The following is a 22,764-nucleotide window of genomic DNA, read 5'->3' as shown; positions in this document are numbered from 1 at the left end:
GTCGACATACTAAAATTATATTATTAATATAACATATTTTTAAGCTTCATAAGCTCAAAGGATAAACCCGAAAGTTAAACGAAACATCCATCTCATTATCTCAACGAGAAAGTAAGAAAAAAAAGAAAAAAACAGATCCAAAACGAACATAAAACGGAAAAAAAACAAGAAACAAAACCGCTTTGAAACCATCTACTTTTAGTTGAAACATTCTTTCTTATAACCCTTTTGACCGGTCAACTGGCTGGATGTTAGAGTTTTATTCTAACTAACCAACTGTTAACTCAAACGGATTGCGGGAAGTTGACCAACTCAGCTAACTTGGTCAAATCCAATGACTCTAACGCGGTTGGAGGAACAAAAGCGATTCCTAAACCGATCGCGATAAGAACAAGACCCAAACCTTTGACACATCCCCAACCATGTGACAATCTTCCGAGCAACACTTTACAGTATTTGTCTGCTTCTTTGTAGATTGATTGTTCACCAACGGATATTTTTCCACCAGTCAACGCTTTCTCGTTCTGTACAAACGTGTTAAAAACACATTATTATTGTAATAATATAAAATTTGTGCATGAAATTAATAAATTCACCTAAAAGACATACTTAAAATATTAAATAGCAATCCTATAGTTTTAAAAACTTTTAACTTCTAACAATTTCAATATGCTATTGATAACCCTTTTCAAGTTTATAAAATATATAGTATTAACACACTCAGATTTAATTGTTGTAAACGGGTTCAGGTAATCAGACAGAGGTGTAAACAACCCAAGCAATTTTCAAGACTCGAGATCGGCTCACTAAAGCTAGAATTGAGCCGAACTTAAACGAGCTCGATCTTAAAAATAAGCTTGTTTAGTAAATGAGCACGAGCACGAGCCCGAGCTTCATTTATCAAAGTCAAGCTGGCTCTTAAGACCAAGCGAGCTTATTATTTATATAACATATTAAATGTATATTTATAAAATTATTATTCATATTATGTATAAAGTAATGATAGGAATAACTAAAATAAACATATTGCGTCGTACAAAAAAATTATAATTAATAATTATAGATGTATATGAATTAACTAATAAAAAAATAAATCAGCCAAGCTTAAAACTACTCACAAGCCGAGCTCGAGCTTTAAATATAGAGCTCAAAACGATTCAAGCTCGAGCCTAGTCAAGCTCAGGCTCGGCTCACCTCCACCTTACTGGCACCCTTAAATACTATAGCACATGAAAGTAAGGGTAGATATGTAAATTACCAAGTTTTTGAAACGCCTGACAGTTTCACCGAGAGCATCAAGCGAAGACTGTTTTACAGATACGTCCTTCCACTGCTCCACAAGCCTTCTCAGAATCACAACACTCGCTTCTAGATTATCCGCATACACCTTTTCCTAAAATACATTTATAAATATTTATAAATATAACCCATCCAAAATTATATAAGCACGTAACAGATAACAAAACTCACCCATTGCTTATAACAATCGGGATTTTCAGTCAAGCACCAAACAAAGATACCAGATGCTTCTTTTGATAGCTCAGGGATTCCTACAAGAAAATTGAATCTCTTAGAAACTTCTCAAAGTTGACTTTTTTAACTAACTTTGAAAAGTTTACCTTCTCCAGAAGCTTTTAAAGCAACGGTCAAGATTTGTTGAGAAACCTGTTTCATGGCTTTGCTACCAGTGGATCCTGCTAGAGCCACATCCTTAAGAGTAGGATATACAGCTTCAAATCTTTCAGTTGCCTGCAACATAACATAATCACACAATTAAGTATACTTTAAACCCGTCAATTTACAAGCGAATAGACTCTTAATGTTTTTTAAAAAAAATAACAAAAATGTGTCCTGGGTCAAACCAACTTGACCCATCTTGCAACCATTAGATTTAAGCGAACGAAACGTGCAATGAAGAATTTATGAACTGTTCGTAGGAAGTTTGTTTATGTTCGTCTATTAAGTAAACAAACTAACATGAACAAAAAAATGTGTTCCTTTAGTAAAAGAAACAAACATGAACGCATGTCTTGTTCATGACTTCGTTCATTTATGTTCCTTTAATTATGTCCGTTCATCTACACTCGTTTATGTTCCTTAGTTTATGTTTGTTTAAGTTCATTCGTTAAAATATTCATTAAGACAAACGAATATGAACACATGTCTCGTTCGTTCATTTATGTTCTTGAACATTTCTATGTGTTCATACATCTAAATTCGTTTATGTTCGTTATTTTATGAAATGTTCGAGTTCTTCCGTTAAAATATTCATTTTAGCAAACAAACATGAACACATGTCTCATTCATTCATTAATTTATGTTCGTGAATGTTCCTTTACGTTCATACATCTAAATTAGTCTATGTTCGTTGGTTTATGTGTGTTTAGGCCATTCGTCAAATAATCATCGTTAGTTTATGTATGTTCGAGTTTTTCCGTTAAAATATTAATTTTAAAAAACAAACACGAACACATGTCTCGTTCGTTCATTTCATGCATTTTTGTTTGTTAAAATGAACATTTTAACGTTCATTTATGTCCATGAACCGTTCGTTTGTACATTTAACGAACAAACATAAGCGCACATTCATCTTCTTAACGAATGAACACAAACAACTGAACAAGAAAACCCTCTTTTCATTTAACTGTTCATATTCAATCCTTTGTTCGGTTAAAGTTAAAGAAACAAATACGAATAAGCTCCGTTCGAGTTTGTTCGGTTCGTTTACCTTAACGCGAGCTGAAGATGAAGGAAAGGTGACTCTTAGTAGCAGGTCAACTGCTGATGGTGGCATTAACCGCTCTCCTTTCCGCACCGCACCGTTTACCAAAATAGTCCTAGCCTTTGGAGCCGATAGTATTCTAAAAAAATCAAAAAATAAAAAAATAAAAAACATGTTAGGCGTTTGTTCGGTTAACATCGAGTCAAGAAACAAAAATGGCTAATAATCATATAAACCTTTCAACCGATTGCAAGATTAGATCCCGGGTTTGAGGATTAGATCCTGATTTGCCTCCAACAATTGGTAATACTAGATGTGACCACGTATACAAACCAACCGCCAGATCTCCATGTGATGCCTATATAAATTAAAACTAGTTTTAGCATATAAATTGGTGTGTGTGAAACCAAAAATACCGATGCATAACCGAAAAAACAAAACTGAAATAAGCAAACCCATACAAAAAACCAACGGTTTGGTTTTATGTTTTAGTAAAAACCAAATTTTCGGTTTAGATTTTGCATGTAATAAAACCCGAATTTGTAGACTTTACATTTTCAACTTTTAATGTTAAGTAATTTATACGAATTTAACATATAGCGTAACCAAATATTGTAGCTCAAATGTATGATAATCAAATGTAAACCCCCAAAAAAAAACCGAAACCAAACACTTTTCAAAACCTCTAAAACCGAATTTTTAGTTTTGGTACGGTTTAAACCCCAAACTGACATGTGCACACCCTTAAGAGAAAAATATAATGCTTCATTTTGAGAAGAAAAAAAGATTATCGGGTTATGGAATCACCTGTGCTACCATCCACACAACAATTGGAAGCTTATCTTGTCCTTGATACTTGGAAGTATCCCTTATAGTTGGCAATGCACTAATTAATGCATCTGGTTTCCTTCTTAACACCGTTGCTAGTGCTACAAAGATACCAACCTGAAAGCAATTCTATGTTTAATAACATTGATCACTCGAAATATGTACAGAGTCAAAGAGGATGTTGGGAGATCCCATAATCTTACCTGAGATTTTGAGGATGGTTTTGGGGTAACTTTCTTGGATCCCTTTGCAGGGCCTTGTTGACTTGCAAAGTCAACAAGAATGCTATCTAAGGACCATAAGACAAAAGATCCAAGGGATTCCAAAGATCTGTTGTTGATCCAGTAAACTGATGTCTTGTAAACAGCTTCAGGGATGTGTGACACTGGATTCTACAAAATGTGCCAAAAAATGAATTTTGAGTCACCATTGATACCTTGTGCAAATGAACTAGACCATAGATCATAAGCAAGTTAATTTAATGAAGTAATAAGCTCCAAAATACCTATGGTTAAAACAAAATGTAACCTCTTTTTTAGTTTCCAAGGGCACATGAAAAGTAAAATGTACCATACTTTCAATGAGATTGAAGAAACAAAAGAAAATAAAAACCACAAATTATATATTAAATCAAATATAACCATAACATCCAAGCAGAGACCTTTATCATTATCACAGATCATCATCATCCATATCAGTAAGTGAAACAAACTAAATATTATCCCTTTATGTTATTGAAGCTCTTTCTAGTATCGACGTAAAGATAGTTATTGTCACATTCCATCACATCAGATATAAAAATTGAGCACTACTGTATTTGGATAAATGTTATGCATCAAACTAGAGTTTGGGAACTTAAATGCTAAAGACACCAGTTCTTTAAATTTCACAACTAGTTTATAAGACAGTGCCAATTGGAAATTACAGATTCAGTGTAAGTTTAAGTCTGAAAAGAACTTACATCTGCAACTTTTGCAACAGGAGATTCTCTTAATAACTTCACCCATGGAAACTGTGAAGCACTGACTTTAGAAAATGCTCTTCCAAAGTAATCAGCAAACCTCATTAACTGTATATCCTGTTGAGTCTCATATGAAGCCTGCATGCATAGATAAACAAATGCACACAAATTAGCATTTATTCCCAAAATTCAACAAAAACTTAAACTAATTTAAACATAATTTATGACCTAAAGTTGAAAAATCTCTTAATAGTGTTGTGAAATAAGCCCTACAGGTGATTTGCAACCACAATTCCAGGTCAACTGAGAACAGATTGTCAAATTCAATCACGCAAAATACCTAAAACCAGCTCTAATCGTGTCATTGTAAACAAATCGATTGGAATCCAACAAAAACATTTCGTAAGAATCCATTCAGATCGCTAAAATTACAAATCAAAATCTCGATAATTCCCTCACTGTCACACGGACAAGAAACTAGCCAAATCAGCTGCATGCAGAAATAAACAGATCCACACAATTCTTCCCAAATTCAACAAAAAACTTAACTAATTAGAACATAATCTATAACCTACACTTAACAGTACAAGCTAATATTATCTTCCTGTTATAAACAACCACAATTCCAGATTAATTTCATCAGATCATACAAATAAGAACTGATTCTCACACAGAATACCTAAATCCAGCTCTAATCAAATCACCAAAACACATTTCACAAAATTCAAAACAATAATCAGTAACTGATGATAACACAAATCCATTAAGATCGCTAAAATTACGAATCAAAATTAAACAATTCACTCACCGTCACATACGATAGGAAACTAACCAAATCAGCTGCATGCACAAATAAACAGATCCACATATATATTCCAAATTTTTTTAAAAAAAAAACCTAAATTATCTAAACATGATCTGTAACATAATGTTGAGAAACCTCTTAATAATGTTATGAACTAAGCTCTGCATGCGATTTACAATCACAATTCCAGATCAGTTTCCTAAAATCATACAAATAGAATCAGATCATCAGTTTCAACCACACAGAACACCTAAATCAACCTCTAATCAAACCTCATTTCACAAAATCCAAAACAATAATCAGTAACTAATCCATTCAGATCAATTAAAACACCAAATCGAAACCACTCATAGTCACACCAGCCAGAAACCTATCCAAATCAGCTGCATGCACAATTAAACATATCCACATCTATAACCTAAACTTAACCATACAGGCTAATCGTCTCATACCGTAATGTACTAATCCAATTCGAGATCAATTTCACAAAATTATATAAGAATTAGCAACAGATCATCAAACTCAATCACACAGAATACCTAAATCCACCTCTAATCAAATCAATAATCACTAACTAATCAATTCAGATCAATTAAACACCAAATCACAGTCACACCAGCCAGAAACCTATCCAAATCAGCTGCATGCACAATTAAACAGATCCACATCTACAACCTAAACCTAACCGTACAAGCTAAACGTCTCATACCGTAATGTACTAATCCAATTCGAGATCAATTTAACAAAATTATATAAGAATTAGCAACAGATCATCAAATTCAATCACACAGAATACCTAAATCCACCTCTAATCAAATCAATAATCACTAACTAATCAATTCAGATCAATTAAACACCAAATCGAAACCACTCACAGTCACACCAGCCAGAAACCTATCCAAATCAGCTGCATGCACAAATAAACATATCCACATCTATAACCTAAACCTAACTGTACAGGCTAATCATCTCATACCGTAATGTACTAATCCAATTCGAGATCGATTTCACAAAACTCAATCACACAGAATACCTAAATCCACCTCTAATCAAATTCTAATCAAATCAATAATCACTAACTAACCAATTCAGATCAATTAAATCACCAAATCAACACCACTCACAGTGACATCCGATAGATAACTAGCCAGATCCGCCGCATCAATCTTGACAGCCTCTTCCTGCACAGTAACCTTCACCTTCTTCACCTTCTTCGCCTTCACCTTCTTCTCAACCGCCACCACTCCACCATTCGCCTCACCTACCTCCTCATCACTCTCATCATAATCCGAATAACCGTTCCTCTTCGCCGTTGACTTAACCACCACCACCGGATCGTACATCGCCGATCGCTCCGCCTCAATCGCCTTCCGCCGTTCCTCCGCCTTCTTCTCTATCGCCGTAAACACATTCTCAGTCGCCGATCCGTTAGCCGGTGACGTCACCTTCGTTGAAACCTGCTTGTTCGCCGGAGCTTTGCGTTGCTTCTTCGCGTATGTGACTTTTTGCCAGCCGTGGTTGCTGTTGACGTCTTCGGTAATGGTGGTGGTGATGGATTCGGAGTCCATGGTGTGAGATCGGGATATATTATTATTGTTATTGTTATTGTTATTATTATTATTATTATTATTATTATTATTATTATTATTATTATTATTATTATTATTTGACGGTGAATACGATGGAGGTGAGATGATGCAAAGGGTGGGTGTGGGTTTTTAATTTATAGACGGAATGGTGGAGTTGACTGTGGCTAGGTGCGGCAGTCGTGGATGATTGGTGTTATGAGTTGTACGTTGTGATGTGGGAGTTGTACTTTGGGTGTGGATTGGATAGACGCGTGTTTGTGTGTGATTGTAATGGTAGGTTTGATGATCTTATAAATTACAACTTACAACTAATTTTGTGGTGTTTGAGACGAAATTTATTGTAATAATAGAGTTTTTAAAGGATTGGAAACCGTTTGATGGGAGGTTTGTGGACGTAATTGAGGTGTGAATTTGGAATGAAAGTTTTCGGTCTCGGTATCGAATTTGGTATTGATTTGGTATCGTCGGTAACGAATCAGTATCACGTTATGAGTTTTCAGTACTGTGTTGGTATTTCCCGAATTTTGCACTAAATACAGACACCATATTGGTACCGAACCGAATATTTCGGTACCGGTATCGGATATTTCAAATTTTCGGGATCGTTACCGGTCGGTACCTCATCCCTAGTGTGAATTCATATAAGGCTTTTGTGCAGGGATGAGCTTGGGACGGTACTGGTATCGATCGGTACGATCTCGAAATTTGAAAATTAATGGTACTGGTATCGAAATGTTCTGTTCGGTATCGCTATTGAAGGTAACGTTCAGAAAATAATGATACCGAAAACTTAAAACTTTATACCGATTCGGTACCAGTACTTGTTTTGTTCATCCTTAGTTACGTGTCAATTGAAATAAACCTTAAGACTCTGTAATCGTGGATGTGTTGATAATTGTAATTAAAATAAAATAAGATTATAGACGGGGTTATATATGAAAACTTGTCTACATAATACTACTACGTGCTAATATTATTAGTCAAAATATGATCAAGCATCCACCCACAAGTAGGAAGCTATGTGCAAGGAATGGTTGTAGCCTGGAGCGTAAAAACATGGATTTTTAGTCGGCAACGGCTTTGTAAAGATATAAGCAAATCTATGCATTTTCTAATAATAGTTGCTAGGCTTTTATGTGAAATTTGTTGTTTATTTGCGATGACATGTTTCTAATGATTGTTAATAGGTTTTCATGGTAAAATATGTTATGTATTTATGATGACATGTTCGTGTTTATTTCATATGTGTGATTGTTATGCCGATGAAAGTGTAAAACGTGGTCTGTTGTGGTTTTTGGTGATGATTATAGGGAGTAGATTTTTAAAGAGTCGGATATAGGTAGGATGAAGACGTGAGACACGTAATTTGGTATGCAATTGGTTAATTAAATTATGTGTATGTAGCTATTGAAATAGAATGAAAATGAATAGTAATATACCCAAACAAGTAAACCTATCCAAACAATGGTAGGTTCAATCTCAATACAAATGTAACTAATTACCATATGCTAACAACATATTTGAAGAGATCTCTATATAATTTATAAAATATGTGAATTCCATAAAATATTTTCTAATGATGTTACCCTTTTGTAGTTTAAACAAAATTAGTAAGGTAAAATCATAAGCTTTATGTGTTTGTTACATACATTCATAGCATCGCAAGCACTAAAAAGGAATTATTCGAAGTTTTCTATCCGTTACTAAAGTATAATAAATCTACCTATACATTAAAACAATTGAGTTTGTGAACATGTGGCCTGCTGTTATTGGTCCAATCCTATTGATTCCATATATAACAACTTCTTCTTTAATTTTATTCTTAAATAAATAAATCAAAAACATATTCAATTAATAAAAAACCAGTTTATATTATTCATTATTACTACCTTCCATAAATAACAAGAGATCCAACCATTTAAATAATTCAAAAAAATAAAATAAGTTTTCTAACCAATGTTTTAATTGTAAATTTGTAACCCCCTAATTTCCATGTATTTCTCATGACTAATTTTCATCAAATTCTTTCTTTCCAGTTTCAATCGCCGATCCATTCTTCACATTCATCTAATATTTTGACCGTTTAATTAGTCATCTAATATTTTGTGCATTTGATTATAGCAGGATCTATGATTTTGATTTATTTTTTTATTCTTTGCCTTGGCTTCAAGGTAAGACTCTTTGCTTACTTTCTTAATTGATTTCATATTTTCAGTTATTAATCGTGCTATTGTAATCCACTAATGTACTACAAATGTTTTACGGGTCAGTTTTCAAACGGATATGTATTCAATCAATTGAGCATTGAACACTGAACACAATAACACATAAGTTTCCGCACGGTTCCTGTTTTCTTTAGCGGTCTCAGTAAACAAGCTCTAATCAAACTCTTTTCTTTCTTTGGTTCGTTTTTTTTAATTTACCACGGGCCATCTTATTATAGTATGCATATTATTTAAAATACATACTTTCTAGATATGCGGAATGAGCTTGTGATGGTGCTTGGATTACTTTGCTTTGGCTATGTTAGTAGTTTAGAAAATTAGAAATTAAAATCTTGCTCAACCTCTGTTCTTTTTTATTAAACGTTTTCATGTGTGTGTAACTTCACTTTGTTCTATATCTACGTGTGCAACTCCTTTGCTTTCGTTGCAACTCCCGGTGTCCTATTTCTACATGTACTTTGCTTTGCAGAGGTGAATATGAGCATTCAGTTACTGCTTATATCGCTGCTTATATAAACCAACATCCAAAGTAAACAAATGTCAACGATAATCCTTCAAAGGCAGGTCGAAATTGGTATCATATACATACAACCAAAGTCTATGCAACTGGCTTCACCGACACCAGATCCAAAAACCATCACCTCAAAGATGCCGAATCTAAATTCACTAGGTACAGTTCCTATCCTCTTCCAATGTTGAATATACTATATAGGCTTTTAATTTGATTTACTTAAAAAAAATGTTTTCTTAAAGTCAACACCACCATATTTTATTTGAGGTCAAGTTGATTCATATGGTACAACTTGACTGTTTTTAAAACCCTTCTGATCTTGACTTAACTATTTAGGCCTTTTAATTCGATGTTCTTCAAAAGGATTTTCATTTGAGGTCAAGTTGGCTATTTTTCAAAAGTCAACTAGGTAGAATTTGCTCATTCGGGATAACCGGCTATTTTCAAAACTCAGTTTGACCACATAACCATTTTCTGTTTGTTGTATATACATGTCACCTGTGAAAATAATTCTTTTTATGAATTATAATCCGTTTATAAAGTTGATCATGTTGATGAAAGAAATGTATTTTTTATCTACAGAAGTCAAAAGAATACATTTGTCTCAGTAACTGACTGAAGAAACACTAAGTGAACCCTGGACAGATTATAGATAATCTGGGGGTTAAGTAATGTTTCCCACGGATGAGGTCTAACTGAGAAGGCTGTTCTTCAGGAGACCTGCAAAACAAACACCGTAAGCTCGTCACTGAGAAGGGGGGGGTTCCTCCTTGTGACCACCCTCCGGCGTGAGAATCAGACTAGATTGCTCTGAATATAAGTGTATATTAAGAGATTGCTAGATAACTGGGTAGCAGATGATCTTACCATTCCAAGATGTTGGAGTATTTATAGCCGAAGGTAGGTTAGAAGGTATAGCCGGCTGAATAGTATTCCTGTTCTACCAACAGTGGACTATGCACAGGCCATACTGGTTGGTGGATAGGTTACGGCCAACAGTAACTATGTCGGCTGCACTATTCCTCCAACTGTAGATTATGCACGTCCTACCTACTGTGGATTATACGCAGGCCATGCTGGTTGGTGAATAGGTTACGGCCCACAGTAACACTATTTCACCAACTGTAGGCTGCGCATGCCCTGCAGTAAGGGTTGGTGAGTAGGCAGCGGCTAATATTGACAAACAGTACTAGAGGGTGCTCCTCCTCGTACTGTTGTCGGTGAGCTGTCACCCTGTGATTGGCTCATGGGCTGTTCTGGTCAGATTGTCTGTCCTATCCATACCTTGGTAGGTATAGTACAGATCTTTCAGAATCATACGGACTGGCTCATTTTGGCGGGATTGTTCCCGTCTTGCTCATTCCTTCATGTGACTACTGAAGTATCTATTGTCTTGTGCGTGTAGCCCTGCTGTCTGCGGGTAGCCTTCCCTGATGGCTTGTATCCGCAACTGCGGGAACAGGCGGGGTACTTCACCATTGGGAGGCTTTCCCTGCGTGTACAGCTTGCGTACTGCGCGTAAGGTTCTCTGAGCATGGTGGGTCCTGCGGAAGCAGATGGCCTTTGCGCAGACGTCCCTGTTCAAGGTGAGTCTTGCGGGGCCAACTGGGCTCTGCTGGGACCTACCTCTTCAAGTCCCCCCAGTCCAATGTTCTTCTCATGAATGTTTAATAAAGTGAGGTGAACTTTTGGACTTTGAGCAAGGGGTTTTGAAAAGGCTTTTTAGTTTTAAGGTTCTCCGTGGGGATTCTTCCCGCGGGTTTCCTAGTGTCACTTGCAAAAATTCCCGATTTTTTTGCTTGATCTTTGGGTATGATGCGGGTAGGTATGTAACCTTCTCGCAAGGCAGGAGCGTTGAGTCTTACTTGTATATAGTCTCCATGAGGTTCTGGTGGTTTTCAACATAGTGATCAATTATGCTAAGACCACCAATTCCATTACGGAGTTTCAAACAATATAATTCTCGACGTTCCCGTTATGCGGGGATGTTATTCCTCTATCCGCAAGCATTGCCTAGAAGATCCTTCTTGGTTTCAATTCTCTGCGGGTGCTAGGTATGTGAAGGGTTTTGCCTTAACACTGTACCCGCACCTGTCTTATAGTTACTTGGTTGCCAAGGTATTCTTGGCTTCAATTCCCTGCGGGTGCTAGGTATGTGAAGGGTTTTGCCTTAACACTGTACCCGCACCTGTCTTATGGTTACTTGTTTGCCAAGGTAAGGGGTGTTTTCCCGCTTACTTTTGAATCTTTTTTGAATTTTGAATTTCAAAATTCGAAGAGTTGGTAGAAAGATAGGAACAGTCCAAACGTCTGAAACGTCGTGCGACGGTTTCTTCTGACTGTGTCAGGACGTGCAGGAAGTTATGGTGACGTGACATTATATGGTCATTCCAGTCTCTTTTTCAGGCGCGTGGGCGCGATTTTTCGGGCGCGTGGCCGCGAAATTGCTGGCACACGTCCTGTCAACAGCTGTTGCCAGCCTGCTTTATGCCACGTGTCATAGTTTCATTGCACCTTCGATTTCTCTCTCCTCCGCATTAAATTCATCGCATTAATTGCGATTAGTATATAAAGGGGGAGAGGGCTGTTTGCAATCCACACTTTCACCCTTCTCTTCTTCTTCTTTAGCGATTTCCGGCAAATACTCCCCTTTTCAGGCTAGCATTTTCCCGAAATCGCTTTCTTTTTTCTGCACAATGTCTTCTCGTGATCTTGAGTCTTCGGCCGATGACAAGAGTACTGCTGGTGAGTGCCAGTGTGCTCTGCCCGGCGATCAGTACCGGTATGTTGTTAGGAAGTTCATGCTCGATCCTCTCGAGCCTGAGTTTCCTGAACCCCATCAGACCGTGTACGATGCCCCCAGTGGCAAGATCGGGGTATATGCTGCATTCTTTGTTTATGGGAACCTTAGGTTCCCATTGACAAAGTTTGTTTACCGTGTCCTCGAAAGGCACGGTGTTCATCTGACCGAGCTGCACCCAATGGCGATCGCGAAGATTCGCCACTTCGAGTGGGTGTGCCAGATATTGGGTGTTGAGCCCTACGTGGACCGCCTGATGACCTTCTATACTTGGAGGTGCATCCAGGGGTGGTACACCCTGACAACCCGAATCAAGGGTTTGAAGATTTGCGCGACAGAGCGCAGTCTCCGATCGTGGAAGCGGGAGTTCTTCTACATTTCTGCTCGCGCCGTCCCCATTGCCATGAAGTTTAAAAATGGCCAAGCCATTCCGAGCCACCACGCCACAAACTACCAGGAGGCGGAATGGTTTGCAAAGATATCCCTGGTCCAATCTCCGGTTTTCCGGTTTCCGGAGTCCGGGATGGTGATGTTGGGGATGAGCCGAGTGTGGAAAGAGGCTGACGCGCAAAAGGTTCCAATCGTCCTCGAATACGGTTCGAACTCTATCCCTTACGATATGCTCCGTTTCTCTTTGCTTATATAAGTTTATCTTCTAACTGTTTATTTTCTTTCAGAGGGGAACAACTTGGAGTCGCTCCTGTACCCGCGGGAAGCTGACGGTCCCGCGCGGATGGGTACTCGTGCTCTAGACGAGAACGAGTTGCCCATCCTGGAACAAATGGCGGATCGGTTTGTGGAGGTCTATCCGCCGGGCCAAGAGATCCTGAGCCACCGGCGGCCAGGTAAGGCGATATTCTATCCTCAACCCCTCACTGCTGTACCTGCTGCTGGAATTCCTTACGTCCTTTCTTCTTCTGAGGAATCCGCAGATGGTCCTCCGCTAGTGCGGAAGAGGAAGGTTGCCAGCGGGAAAGGGAAGGAGAAGGTGGCCTCCACAGCTGATCCGGTGCTTATATCTGACACCGAGTCAGATAATGAAGAGGTGGCGGGGAACCCCGGTGGTGAGAAGACCACTGCTCCGGAGGCTACCACTGTTACCTCCGGAGAACCGACGACGACGGTGACCGGCATCAAGAGACCGGCCCCATCGGGCTTGTCCCCGCCCCTCCGTACGTTCAGGCTCAAGAAAACCCGTAAGTACAAACATTCTTCTTGTAGATTTATCACTTTATAAATTTGTTAACACTTAACACTTATCTTCTTGTGCAGGCGTGGATGTTGACGCATTCCAGGGTGGAGCGCAGGGGAGTACTTCTCCGCCAATGACGGTAGGCTCGGTCAGCCTACCTGAGGCGTCGACCCAGGCACCTTCGCCTGCTTCCGCTGGTCCAGTTGCTCAATCCTTTGAGCCAACTGTTCCAGCCGAGATGACGTCACCGCCGGCGGTGAGTGCAATTTTTACAGCATCGTTCACCGAGCCGGCGGTAACTGTTGCTACTGACTCTTCGGCGGCGTCCGCGGCGGACACCATGCCCCCGCCATCGACTGCGGCGGAAACCATGCCGCCTCCGCCATCGGCCTCGACGGCTGGACCTTCAGGTACGCGCGGGGCTTCTCGCCGATCTTTGTTACCTTCCCATCTGCCTGACCTTTTGGATGGCTATCGGCCTGTGATCGACCCTACAGGTGCGTAGGGTTCTTTTGTCCTTTATGTAATTTTTATCATCTTTTCCTAACTGCTTTGTTTCTTTTGCAGTGTCGGATTCCAATGAAGTGTATGTTCCAAGATGGAACATACGCCGAGGAACAACCCTTCGCACACCTGTGGAGTGCGTGGACTGGGCTCGCCACGCTGCTCCCCATGGTGCATTGGGGGAAGCCATGGTTAGCTACCAGGAGGGTAGGCTAACCAACGAGCTTCGGGTTCTCCTGGCCCGGATGCAGCCACGCGTCGAGCTGCTTTGTCGTGAAAACGACAAGTTGAAAGCAGCTCGCGTTAAAGAAGTATCTCAGGCGCGTGCTCTCCGGGAGGAGAACCAAAGACTGACCGCAGTATCTGCGGAGAAGGAGAAGGCCTTCAAGGCCCTCGAGGTTGAGGTTCAAGCGCGACTCGAGGCCCGCTCCAAGGCTGCCCAAGCTGTTAACGAACAGCTTCGGCTAGCTAAGGAGACTGCGAGGAACGCGACCGAGAGGGTCACCAAGGCTGAAGCTGTTGCTGAGCCTCTCCGCCTGGAGAATGAAGAACTTAAAGCTAAGTTAGAGGCTCTTCAACAGGCTCATGATGCCTTGGCTATGGAGGATGCGAAGAAGCTTCAAGAGATCCTGGACCAGAGGGGTGTGCTTGCGCATACCGAACGGAAGCTTAAGGGCGTTGAAGAGGCCGCTGCAAAGGATGTGCTTCTCGCCAATCTTAATAAGAACGAAGCTGAACGCGCCTGCACCCAAGCTCTGGCTGCCAAGGAATGGCTTCTTCGAGAAGCGTTGCCTCAGGTATTTTAGCTTTATGTCTTCACGCTTTTTTTTGTAAAATAGTTCTTATACTTGTACATTTTTTGTAGGTTGTGCATCGGGTCTTTTCAGAGACATCTTACGACGATGCTATGAGCGCAGCCCTCAACGCTTCTCATGAGGATGGGGAACGGACCGGCTTCCTGCTTGGTCTAGGGTTTGCTGAGAAAGGCGTCCCGCCTTCCAACTTCCCTTTGTATGGCGCGGATACCGAAACTATTTATGACCAAGCAGTGAACCAGTATGCTGCCTTCCCGCATCCAGTGGTGGAGAAGGTAAATGAAATTGCTGCTGCTGATGATGGGCTTGCTGTCCTTAGAGCTTTCCTTGAACCGTCACCCTCTGCTGATGGTGCGGGTCCAAGTGGGAGTGGTCCTGAAGCATGATCCAAAAGATCCCTTTCCGCCACTAGCGTAGATATTTGCTCTTGTACTTTTGTATGCGGGTATATACCCAGCAATGTTTGTAATATTCAAGTTGATGAAATAAAGAATGTCCTTTTCTTTGTTTATTTTACGCATGTTTACACTTAGCAATTTCTTTAGTACTTAGATAAGTTTAACTTTTTGACATGGTAAATTATAAGTTTATTTTTGCTTCCTCTTTCATGATTGTGCGGGTGGGACCGTCACTTGCACTTAGTAGGATGGCTAAACTTACATTTATCCTGCGTGGAAGTTTTCCTTATCTTTTCCTTGAAATTTTCTAAGTGTTCAGAATAAGTTAACCTTTGAACGTGGTAGATGATAGGTTGAAGTTTTGCTTCCTTGTTTGTGATTGTGCGGGTAAGACCGTCACTTGCACTTACAAGGATGGCTAAACTTTACTTACATCTGACCTGCGTGTAGGTTTTCCTTAGAACTTTTTAACATTTTTAGCGTTGTGTTTATGCGGGTTTTGCCGCCTTCCACACGCAATTACTTACTTCTTCACGCATTGGTGCGGTGAGTACCGGCACATGGGAAGTTCATAAGTTAAAGGTTAGGCTATCAATACATTGTGTAAGGAGAATCATTTCCATTAGAAGTGGCTCTAGGCCTTTTCTTTACAAGTTTGGAATAGATCTACATATAACATTTGCGTAATTGAGCTCCATTCCATGTTCTTGGGATAGGAGTGCCATCGAGCCTTTCAAGCCGGTATGCGCCTTTTCCCAGGACTTCTTTGATAATGTATGGCCCTTCCCAGACTGGGGCCAGCTTTCCTGGGCGCTCTTGGTTTGAAGCCTCGTTGTTACGCAGTATGTAGTCTCCTTCATTGAAGTTGCAGAGTTTTACCCGCGTGTTATAGTACTTTTGCATTTGTCGTTTGTAATTTTCTTCACGCACTGCGGCTAAGTCTCTGCGTTCCTCGGTTAGCATAAGGTCTAACCGTCTTTCCGCATCATTGTCTTCTGGCTGGATCAAGACCCTTGGTGAGGGTAAACCAATTTCGACTGGGATCATGGCTTCAGTGCCATAAGTGAGACTGAACGGGGTTTCCCCCGTACTGGCCTTTTTCAGCGTTCTGTTTGCCCAAAGGACGTGCGGGAGCTCGTCCACCCAGCCGGATCTGTGTTTCAGGAGTCTTTTCTTTATGCCATCGACGATGCTCTTATTTGCTCTTTCCACCTCACCATTACCTTGCGGGTGTGCCACTGAGGTAAAGGTGTGGGTGATTTGAAGTTCTTTCAGCCACTGCTGTAGCTTCTTGTCAGCAAAGTTGGTGCCGTTATCGCTCACCAGATTCTGTGGAAGTCCAAAACGACAGATAATAAATTCCCAAATAAATTTTTTAATATGTTTTGCGGTTGTTTGGGCTAAAGGTTTTGCTTCTATCCACTTGGTGAAGTAATCGATGGCTACCACTAGGAACTGGACATTTCCTGCTGCTGTGGGAAATGGGCCTGTCACATCGATGGCCCACTTCTGAAATGGCCACGAAGAAGTGACTGGAACAAGTTCGTTCTTCGGGCGATGCGTGTTGGGTGCGTAAAGCTGGCAAGACCTGCATTTTCTAGTGTATGCCAGTGCATCCATATGCATCCCCGGCCAAAAGTATCCCGCATTGTTCAGCTTAGCCACAACAGCGCGGGGACCTGCGTGAACTCCACAGATGCCCTCGTGTACTTCCCTTAAGAGGTAGTCAGCATCTTGGTTGTCCACGCATCTTAAAAGTGGGCCAAGAAAGTTACGTCTGTAAAGCTTGTCATTGATGAGTTGATAATTTAGTGCTTTACAGCGTAGTTTTCTTGCCTGTGTTTTTGATTCTGGTAGTGTTCCTGCTGCAAGGTAATTTATTATTGGTGTCATCCACGTTTCTGTACCGGTTTGGATGACACAAATTTCCTTGTGCGGGACTGATGGTGCTTCGAGGAGTTCAATGCGGATGTCCTTTCCCAAGTGGGTGAAGGCCAGTGATGCAAGCTTGCTTAACGCATCCGCAGATTTGTTTTCGCTGCGCTTAACGTGTATGACTTTACAATCATTAAAATCACGCATAAGGGTTTTTGCCTGGGCGAGGTACATGGCCATTATGTCGTTCACAGCCGTGTACGTCCCATTTATTTGGTTGGCCACCAGCATGGAATCCACGTGGGCTTCCAAGTTTTTCACTCCCATTTTACGCGCAATTCTCAATCCGGCCAAGAATGCTTCGTATTCGGCTTCGTTATTCGTACTTGGGAAATCCAACCGAATAGCGTAAGTATATTCTTGGCCCGCTGGGTTGGTTAGTTTTAACCCTGCGCCTGAACCCTCGTTGTTGGCTGCTCCATCAGTATAGAGTCGCCAGATATCGTTGATGTCCTGTGCTGGGGAGGGTTGAGCCTCCTCCTGGCACTCTTTCTCCCGCGTAGCGGGGACTTCTGCAATAAAATCGGCCAGGACCTAGCCTTTTTATGGCTGGTCTTGGCTTGTACTTAATTGCATATTCTCACAATTCAATTGCCCATTTGGCTAGACGTCCCGATAATTCGGGTTTGCCTAGAACGTTTGAGAGTTTGAAGTTGGTGAGAATGGTGATTGGGTGGCCCTGGAAATATCGTCTTAACCTGCGTGAAGCGTGTATAAGTGCCAAGACTAATTTTTCGAGGGTAGAGTACCGGGTTTCTACGTCTGTTAGTACACGGCTAACATAATAGATTGGCATCTGGATGCCTTTTCGTTCTGTTAGCAGTACTGCCCCGGTTGCTCTATCTGTTGCGGAAAGGTATAGGATTAACTCCTCTCCCGCTTGTGGTGCTGTAAGTGTTGGGAGTTCGATCAGGCGTGACCGAATCTCCTGAAAAGCTGCTTCCGCTTCTGGTGTCCAGCGGAAGTGCGTTTTCTTTAAGCAGTTTCTTAATGTTGACACGAAAGGAAACGACTTATCTGCATGGTTTGCCAAAAAGCGATTAAGTGCGACTAGTCGTCCATTCAGTGTCTGAGCCTGTTTGATGGTGGTAGGTGATTCCATTTTAACAATGGCTTCGACCTTTTCAGGGTTCGCTCTGAAGCCATCTTTAGTAACAATGACTCCCAAGAACTTCCCTTCTTCCATCCCAAATGAACACTTGCTCGGGTTGAGCTTCATGTTTATCTTTCTGAGCGTGTTGAAGGTTTCTTCAATGTCTTTCAACATTGCTTCTGGCTCGGGGCTTTTGATGACCAAATCATCCATATAGACTTCCAAGTTTCTCCCGATTTGGGCATGAAACTCTTTGTCCATCAGGCGTTGGTACGTGGACCCTGCATTCTTAAGTCCGAAGGGCATCATTTTATAACAAAATGTACCATCGGGCGTCCGAAACGCGGTTTTGTCCTGGTCATCTACGGCCATGTGGATTTGATGGTACCCCTTATACGCATCCAAGAAGCATTTAAGGCGAAATGGTGCCAACGAATCCACCTTAAGATCAATTTCTGGTAACGGATAACAATCTTTGGGGCATGCTTTGTTCAAATCTTTGAAATCTATGCACATGCGCCATTGTTTGTCATTCTTCGGTACCATTACGGGATTTGCAACCCATGTTTGATATCTACTAACGCGTATGATGCCTGCGTCAAGGAGTTCCTTGACTTGGGTTCTACACGCGTTAGTTTGTTCAGGCCCCATTACTCTGCGCTTTTGTACGACTGGCGTAACAGCCTGATCGCACTTGAGCTTATGCTCCGCCTTACTTCGGGGTACACCAGTCATATCAGCTGGTGTCCACGCAAAGATGTCAGCGTTTTTCTGCAGTAGGCGTTTGAGTAAGGTGCGGGTGGGATCAACGATTGTTGGTCCAATGGTAACAATTTTTCCGGTTCGGTGATGGTTGGTTTAGCCATCTTTGGTTTGGGTTTAGATGAGACAGATGCGATGCATACCTGGGGAATGCCAGTGATCATCGCCACACCCTCAGCTGTTGGCCATCCCATCATGCCGTGGACTGAAGATACCACGGCGTTGAATCTTGCCATCCCGTCTCTCCCGAAGAGGATGTCGTATGTGTGGTGTGGCTTCCTCATCACGACGAAGTCCACATCCTCTGTGCGGGAGTGTTTTCCATCTGTAAGAGTGACGGGGAAAGATAGGATACCCAGGGGGGTTTCTGTACTGCCGTCAAACCCTTCCATTGAAGCGTAGACCGTTTCCAGGCGTTCTTTGTCTTCATCATCCAGCTTGTCAAAGAACTGCCTGTACATCACTGTTGACGAAGCGCCGTTGTCAACAAGAGTCCGGGAAGTGATGTAATGCCCCAGCTGGCTTTTGATGACGATGGGGCCTTCTTTGCTGGGGCCTCCTGGCACTCGCGGGAAGCGCACCTCAGCTTCCTTCCACGCGCATGGTTCTGTCGCTCGTCTTTTTCTTCCTGCGACTTTGCCATGAACCATGTTGATGCTGATGTCGACGGGCTTTCGTCCGTTACCTCTGTACCGGTTGTCACTCCTTCCTCCCTTCCTGATTGATGCCACGAGATGTGCCAGTCTTCCATCCTTGACAAATGCTTCAACGATGTCTTTCAAGGATGTGCACTCTTCAGTACCATGACCCTTTGTCCCGTAGAAATCACAGGACTTGCTTTGATCCGCATTAGGTTTCTGCCGGATCAATGGGGCTTTTGGCCATGGCAATTTTTCCGTGGCAAATATCTCCGTGACGCTCTTGGTGAGTGGCGTCCACCGGTTTTTTCGGTTTGAAGGGTGTGTGTTGTCCCTTCCGCCAACAAGAGGGCGAGAGCTGGATGAGGTGTCAAAGTTTACCCTTGACTGCCAAATACCTAGCCGCCTCTTTTTGTTATGCTGGGCGGTCATAACGTTGTTCTCCCTTGTCCTCTGCGTGTAGAGGTGTGTGCTCTGGGGAAGGTCCCTTCCCAGTTGCTTTTCCGTCTCGGCAAAGCGCTTTGCCGCTGTCATGATAGCATCCCAAGTTGATGGCATGCCATCCTTACCCGTCAATGTGCGGATAAGTTCCGGGTATTCGGCGCCTTGGATGAAGGCGGCGCGAACCAGATCCTCACTTATGTTGCCGAGACTTAGCTTTTTGGAGTTGAAGCGGGTGATGAAGTCTAGTAAAGATTCATCTTCCTCTCTCACGCAGTTGAGGATCGTCCACTGCTCTTCAGTGTACTTCCTCTGTTGGCTAAAGTGCTGGCTGAACTTGTTCTGAAAGTCCGCCCAGTCATATATGTGGTGGATCGGTAAACGATCGAACCATGCCCTGGCCGCTCCGACCAGAGTCATCTGGAACATGTAGCACCACGTGGGTTCCGTCCAGTTGCTGACGGTAGCCCCCGCAATGAACCTGTTCAAATGGTCGTCTGGGTCGGATAGACCATCATAAGTGCCAGTGTTGGACATCTGTTTGGCACTTCTCGGGGCGATTGCTTCCGCAATGTCCCTTGCAAATTTCGACTTTCCTGCATTTGTAGCAGTTGGTCTAAAGGTTTTGGAGAAGTCACGCGGGTTTCTCTCCGCGATTGGTTGAAAAGCTTCCCCAAAATTCCTTTTTGGTTGGGCGTCCGTTTCCTTACGCTTCCCTTTCGCCTTATGGCGAGGGTTCGCGTCGGTATCGGACTCCAACTCGTCTGAGTACTCGCAGTCACTGCTCATACTGAGGTGTTGGCGAGTACTGCCGAATTCGTCAGCCTGTTGAGCTGAACGCAAACGTTCATCCAATTCGGCTTGGAATTCTCTTTGCCGTGCTTCGGCCCACGCCTTCACTTGATCTAGTGTTTGGCGAGGGGCCCTTGTTCGTTTTTCCAACTGGGTGTCGGTGAACCCTAGTGGAATATTTACTGCACTTGCTCCGGCCTTGGTGGTCGGAGTAGTGTTCGTAAGGATTGTATAACCGCCGGTGTTCCCCCCAGTTGCTGGGGTTGTTACCGGGGTTTCTTGGTCGGTTACTGGCCTTTGGACCGGAGTAACGTTAACCAAATATTTTTTTACAAATACAATTCAAGGTGAAAAACAAACCAGATGATCAAAGACATTTGCATCACAAAACAAGCACATCTTTTGGTAATGGAATTGGAAGTTATCTACAAGCCTAAACTTTTACGCAACTAAAAGATTATAAATCATGGCAGCCTTCAAATACTATAGCCAAAATGCAACCACCTTTTGTATAATGGTGAAATAGCCAAAATACTATAGCCAAACCAAAAACCAAAGCTTCGGTTTTTGAATTTTTGATACCGTTCATTTTGGTTTTTTCGGTTTTTGTTTTAGTTTCGGTTATCTCAATTGTTTACTGATTTTTTCATTACTTAATTTGTTTTAAAGAATGGTGCTTTTAATATATTTGGGGCCAAATCCGCTAATTCATTCGAAACTTTATTCAGTGATTAGAGATTTATATGATTAGTAGATTATTATTATTATTATTATTTACCAGGTACTGTACCTAACTGAATATACCAATCTATTACCTCCAACATGCAACTTTTCTTCACGGATAGAAACCACGATGACAAACTGAGCACAATGAAACAATCACTCTTGGTAAGACTTCATATGCAGGTTAACCATTTAGGCTATAGTTTACTTTTTTATTTAAATAAGCTCATTAAGATTTACATTAAAATCCTCTTATGACATGGTGAATGAGAAACAGTTGCTTGTCACATTAGATAAAACAAAAAGGCTGAATTCAGTATCCTTATATGATATGGAGGGATGGAGCTCTAGATTAAATGGTTTGAAACTTTTTGATATTGAAGATTAATTATTTAAATGTTGGTCAATTAAATTTGAATTTTATTTAGATATTTAATAAATAATTGCTTTATTTCTGGAAACTAAAATTTTAATTTTTTAAAATGAATGCCAAAATTATACATTTCTTTTTAATTATTTACCGAAATTAGTATTAAGTCAAACATTTATTATATAATAACTAATATCATTTAAAATTTAAATTCATGGCTAGATATCTCTAATTTATATTTGGTTATTAACTTATTATTTGAAAACTTATTTTTATGATTTCAAATCATACTATATAGAAAGAAATGCAAATGAGTTTGACATACATTTAGATTGTAAGGCCCCGTTACCGGTAGCCCTACTTTCGTGTTGGATTTACTCATAAACGCAGTTCTAAATATCAGAGTTAATTAAAACATTCGCGGAACATTAAAAACATTCAAACCATTACATTCCATAACCATAATTCTGGTCTTATCGAGCATTCATAGTCATTTAAAAACAAAACATAGTCTTTTAAAATAAAACATCATAGCAAAATCTTCAGATGCCAGCTTCGTCCAACTCTGTCATGTGCTCTCCTCAAGCTACCTGCCTCATTCTACTCACATGTGTGCATACTAAAAGTCAGCTACGCTGAGTGAGTTCTAGTTAATCACAT

The 22,764-nt window shown here is 41.1% G+C and overlaps 1 protein-coding gene across 1 annotated transcript; it reads right to left on the bottom strand.

The window, feature by feature from the left end:
* Positions 1–24: 24 nt before the first annotated feature.
* Positions 25–6,884, bottom strand: LOC143627605 (uncharacterized). Its single transcript, XM_077097386.1, has 10 exons — positions 6,441–6,884; positions 4,512–4,649; positions 3,754–3,942; positions 3,530–3,667; positions 2,959–3,080; positions 2,729–2,861; positions 1,620–1,749; positions 1,471–1,550; positions 1,259–1,393; positions 25–524 (listed from the first exon to the last, which is right to left on the bottom strand). The coding sequence occupies exons 1-10, from the start codon at positions 6,882–6,884 to the stop codon at positions 285–287; spliced, it is 1,749 nt and encodes a 582-aa protein (XP_076953501.1). The 3' UTR covers positions 25–284.
* Positions 6,885–22,764: the final 15,880 nt, after the last annotated feature.

This window comes from Bidens hawaiensis, unplaced genomic scaffold (assembly GCF_021521415.1).
Source record: "Bidens hawaiensis isolate Kalapana, Puna unplaced genomic scaffold, B.hawaiensis_p1.1 tig00004685_1, whole genome shotgun sequence".
NCBI lineage: Eukaryota > Viridiplantae > Streptophyta > Magnoliopsida > Asterales > Asteraceae > Bidens > Bidens hawaiensis.
This window is presented reverse-complemented; position numbering and strand designations above follow the sequence as displayed.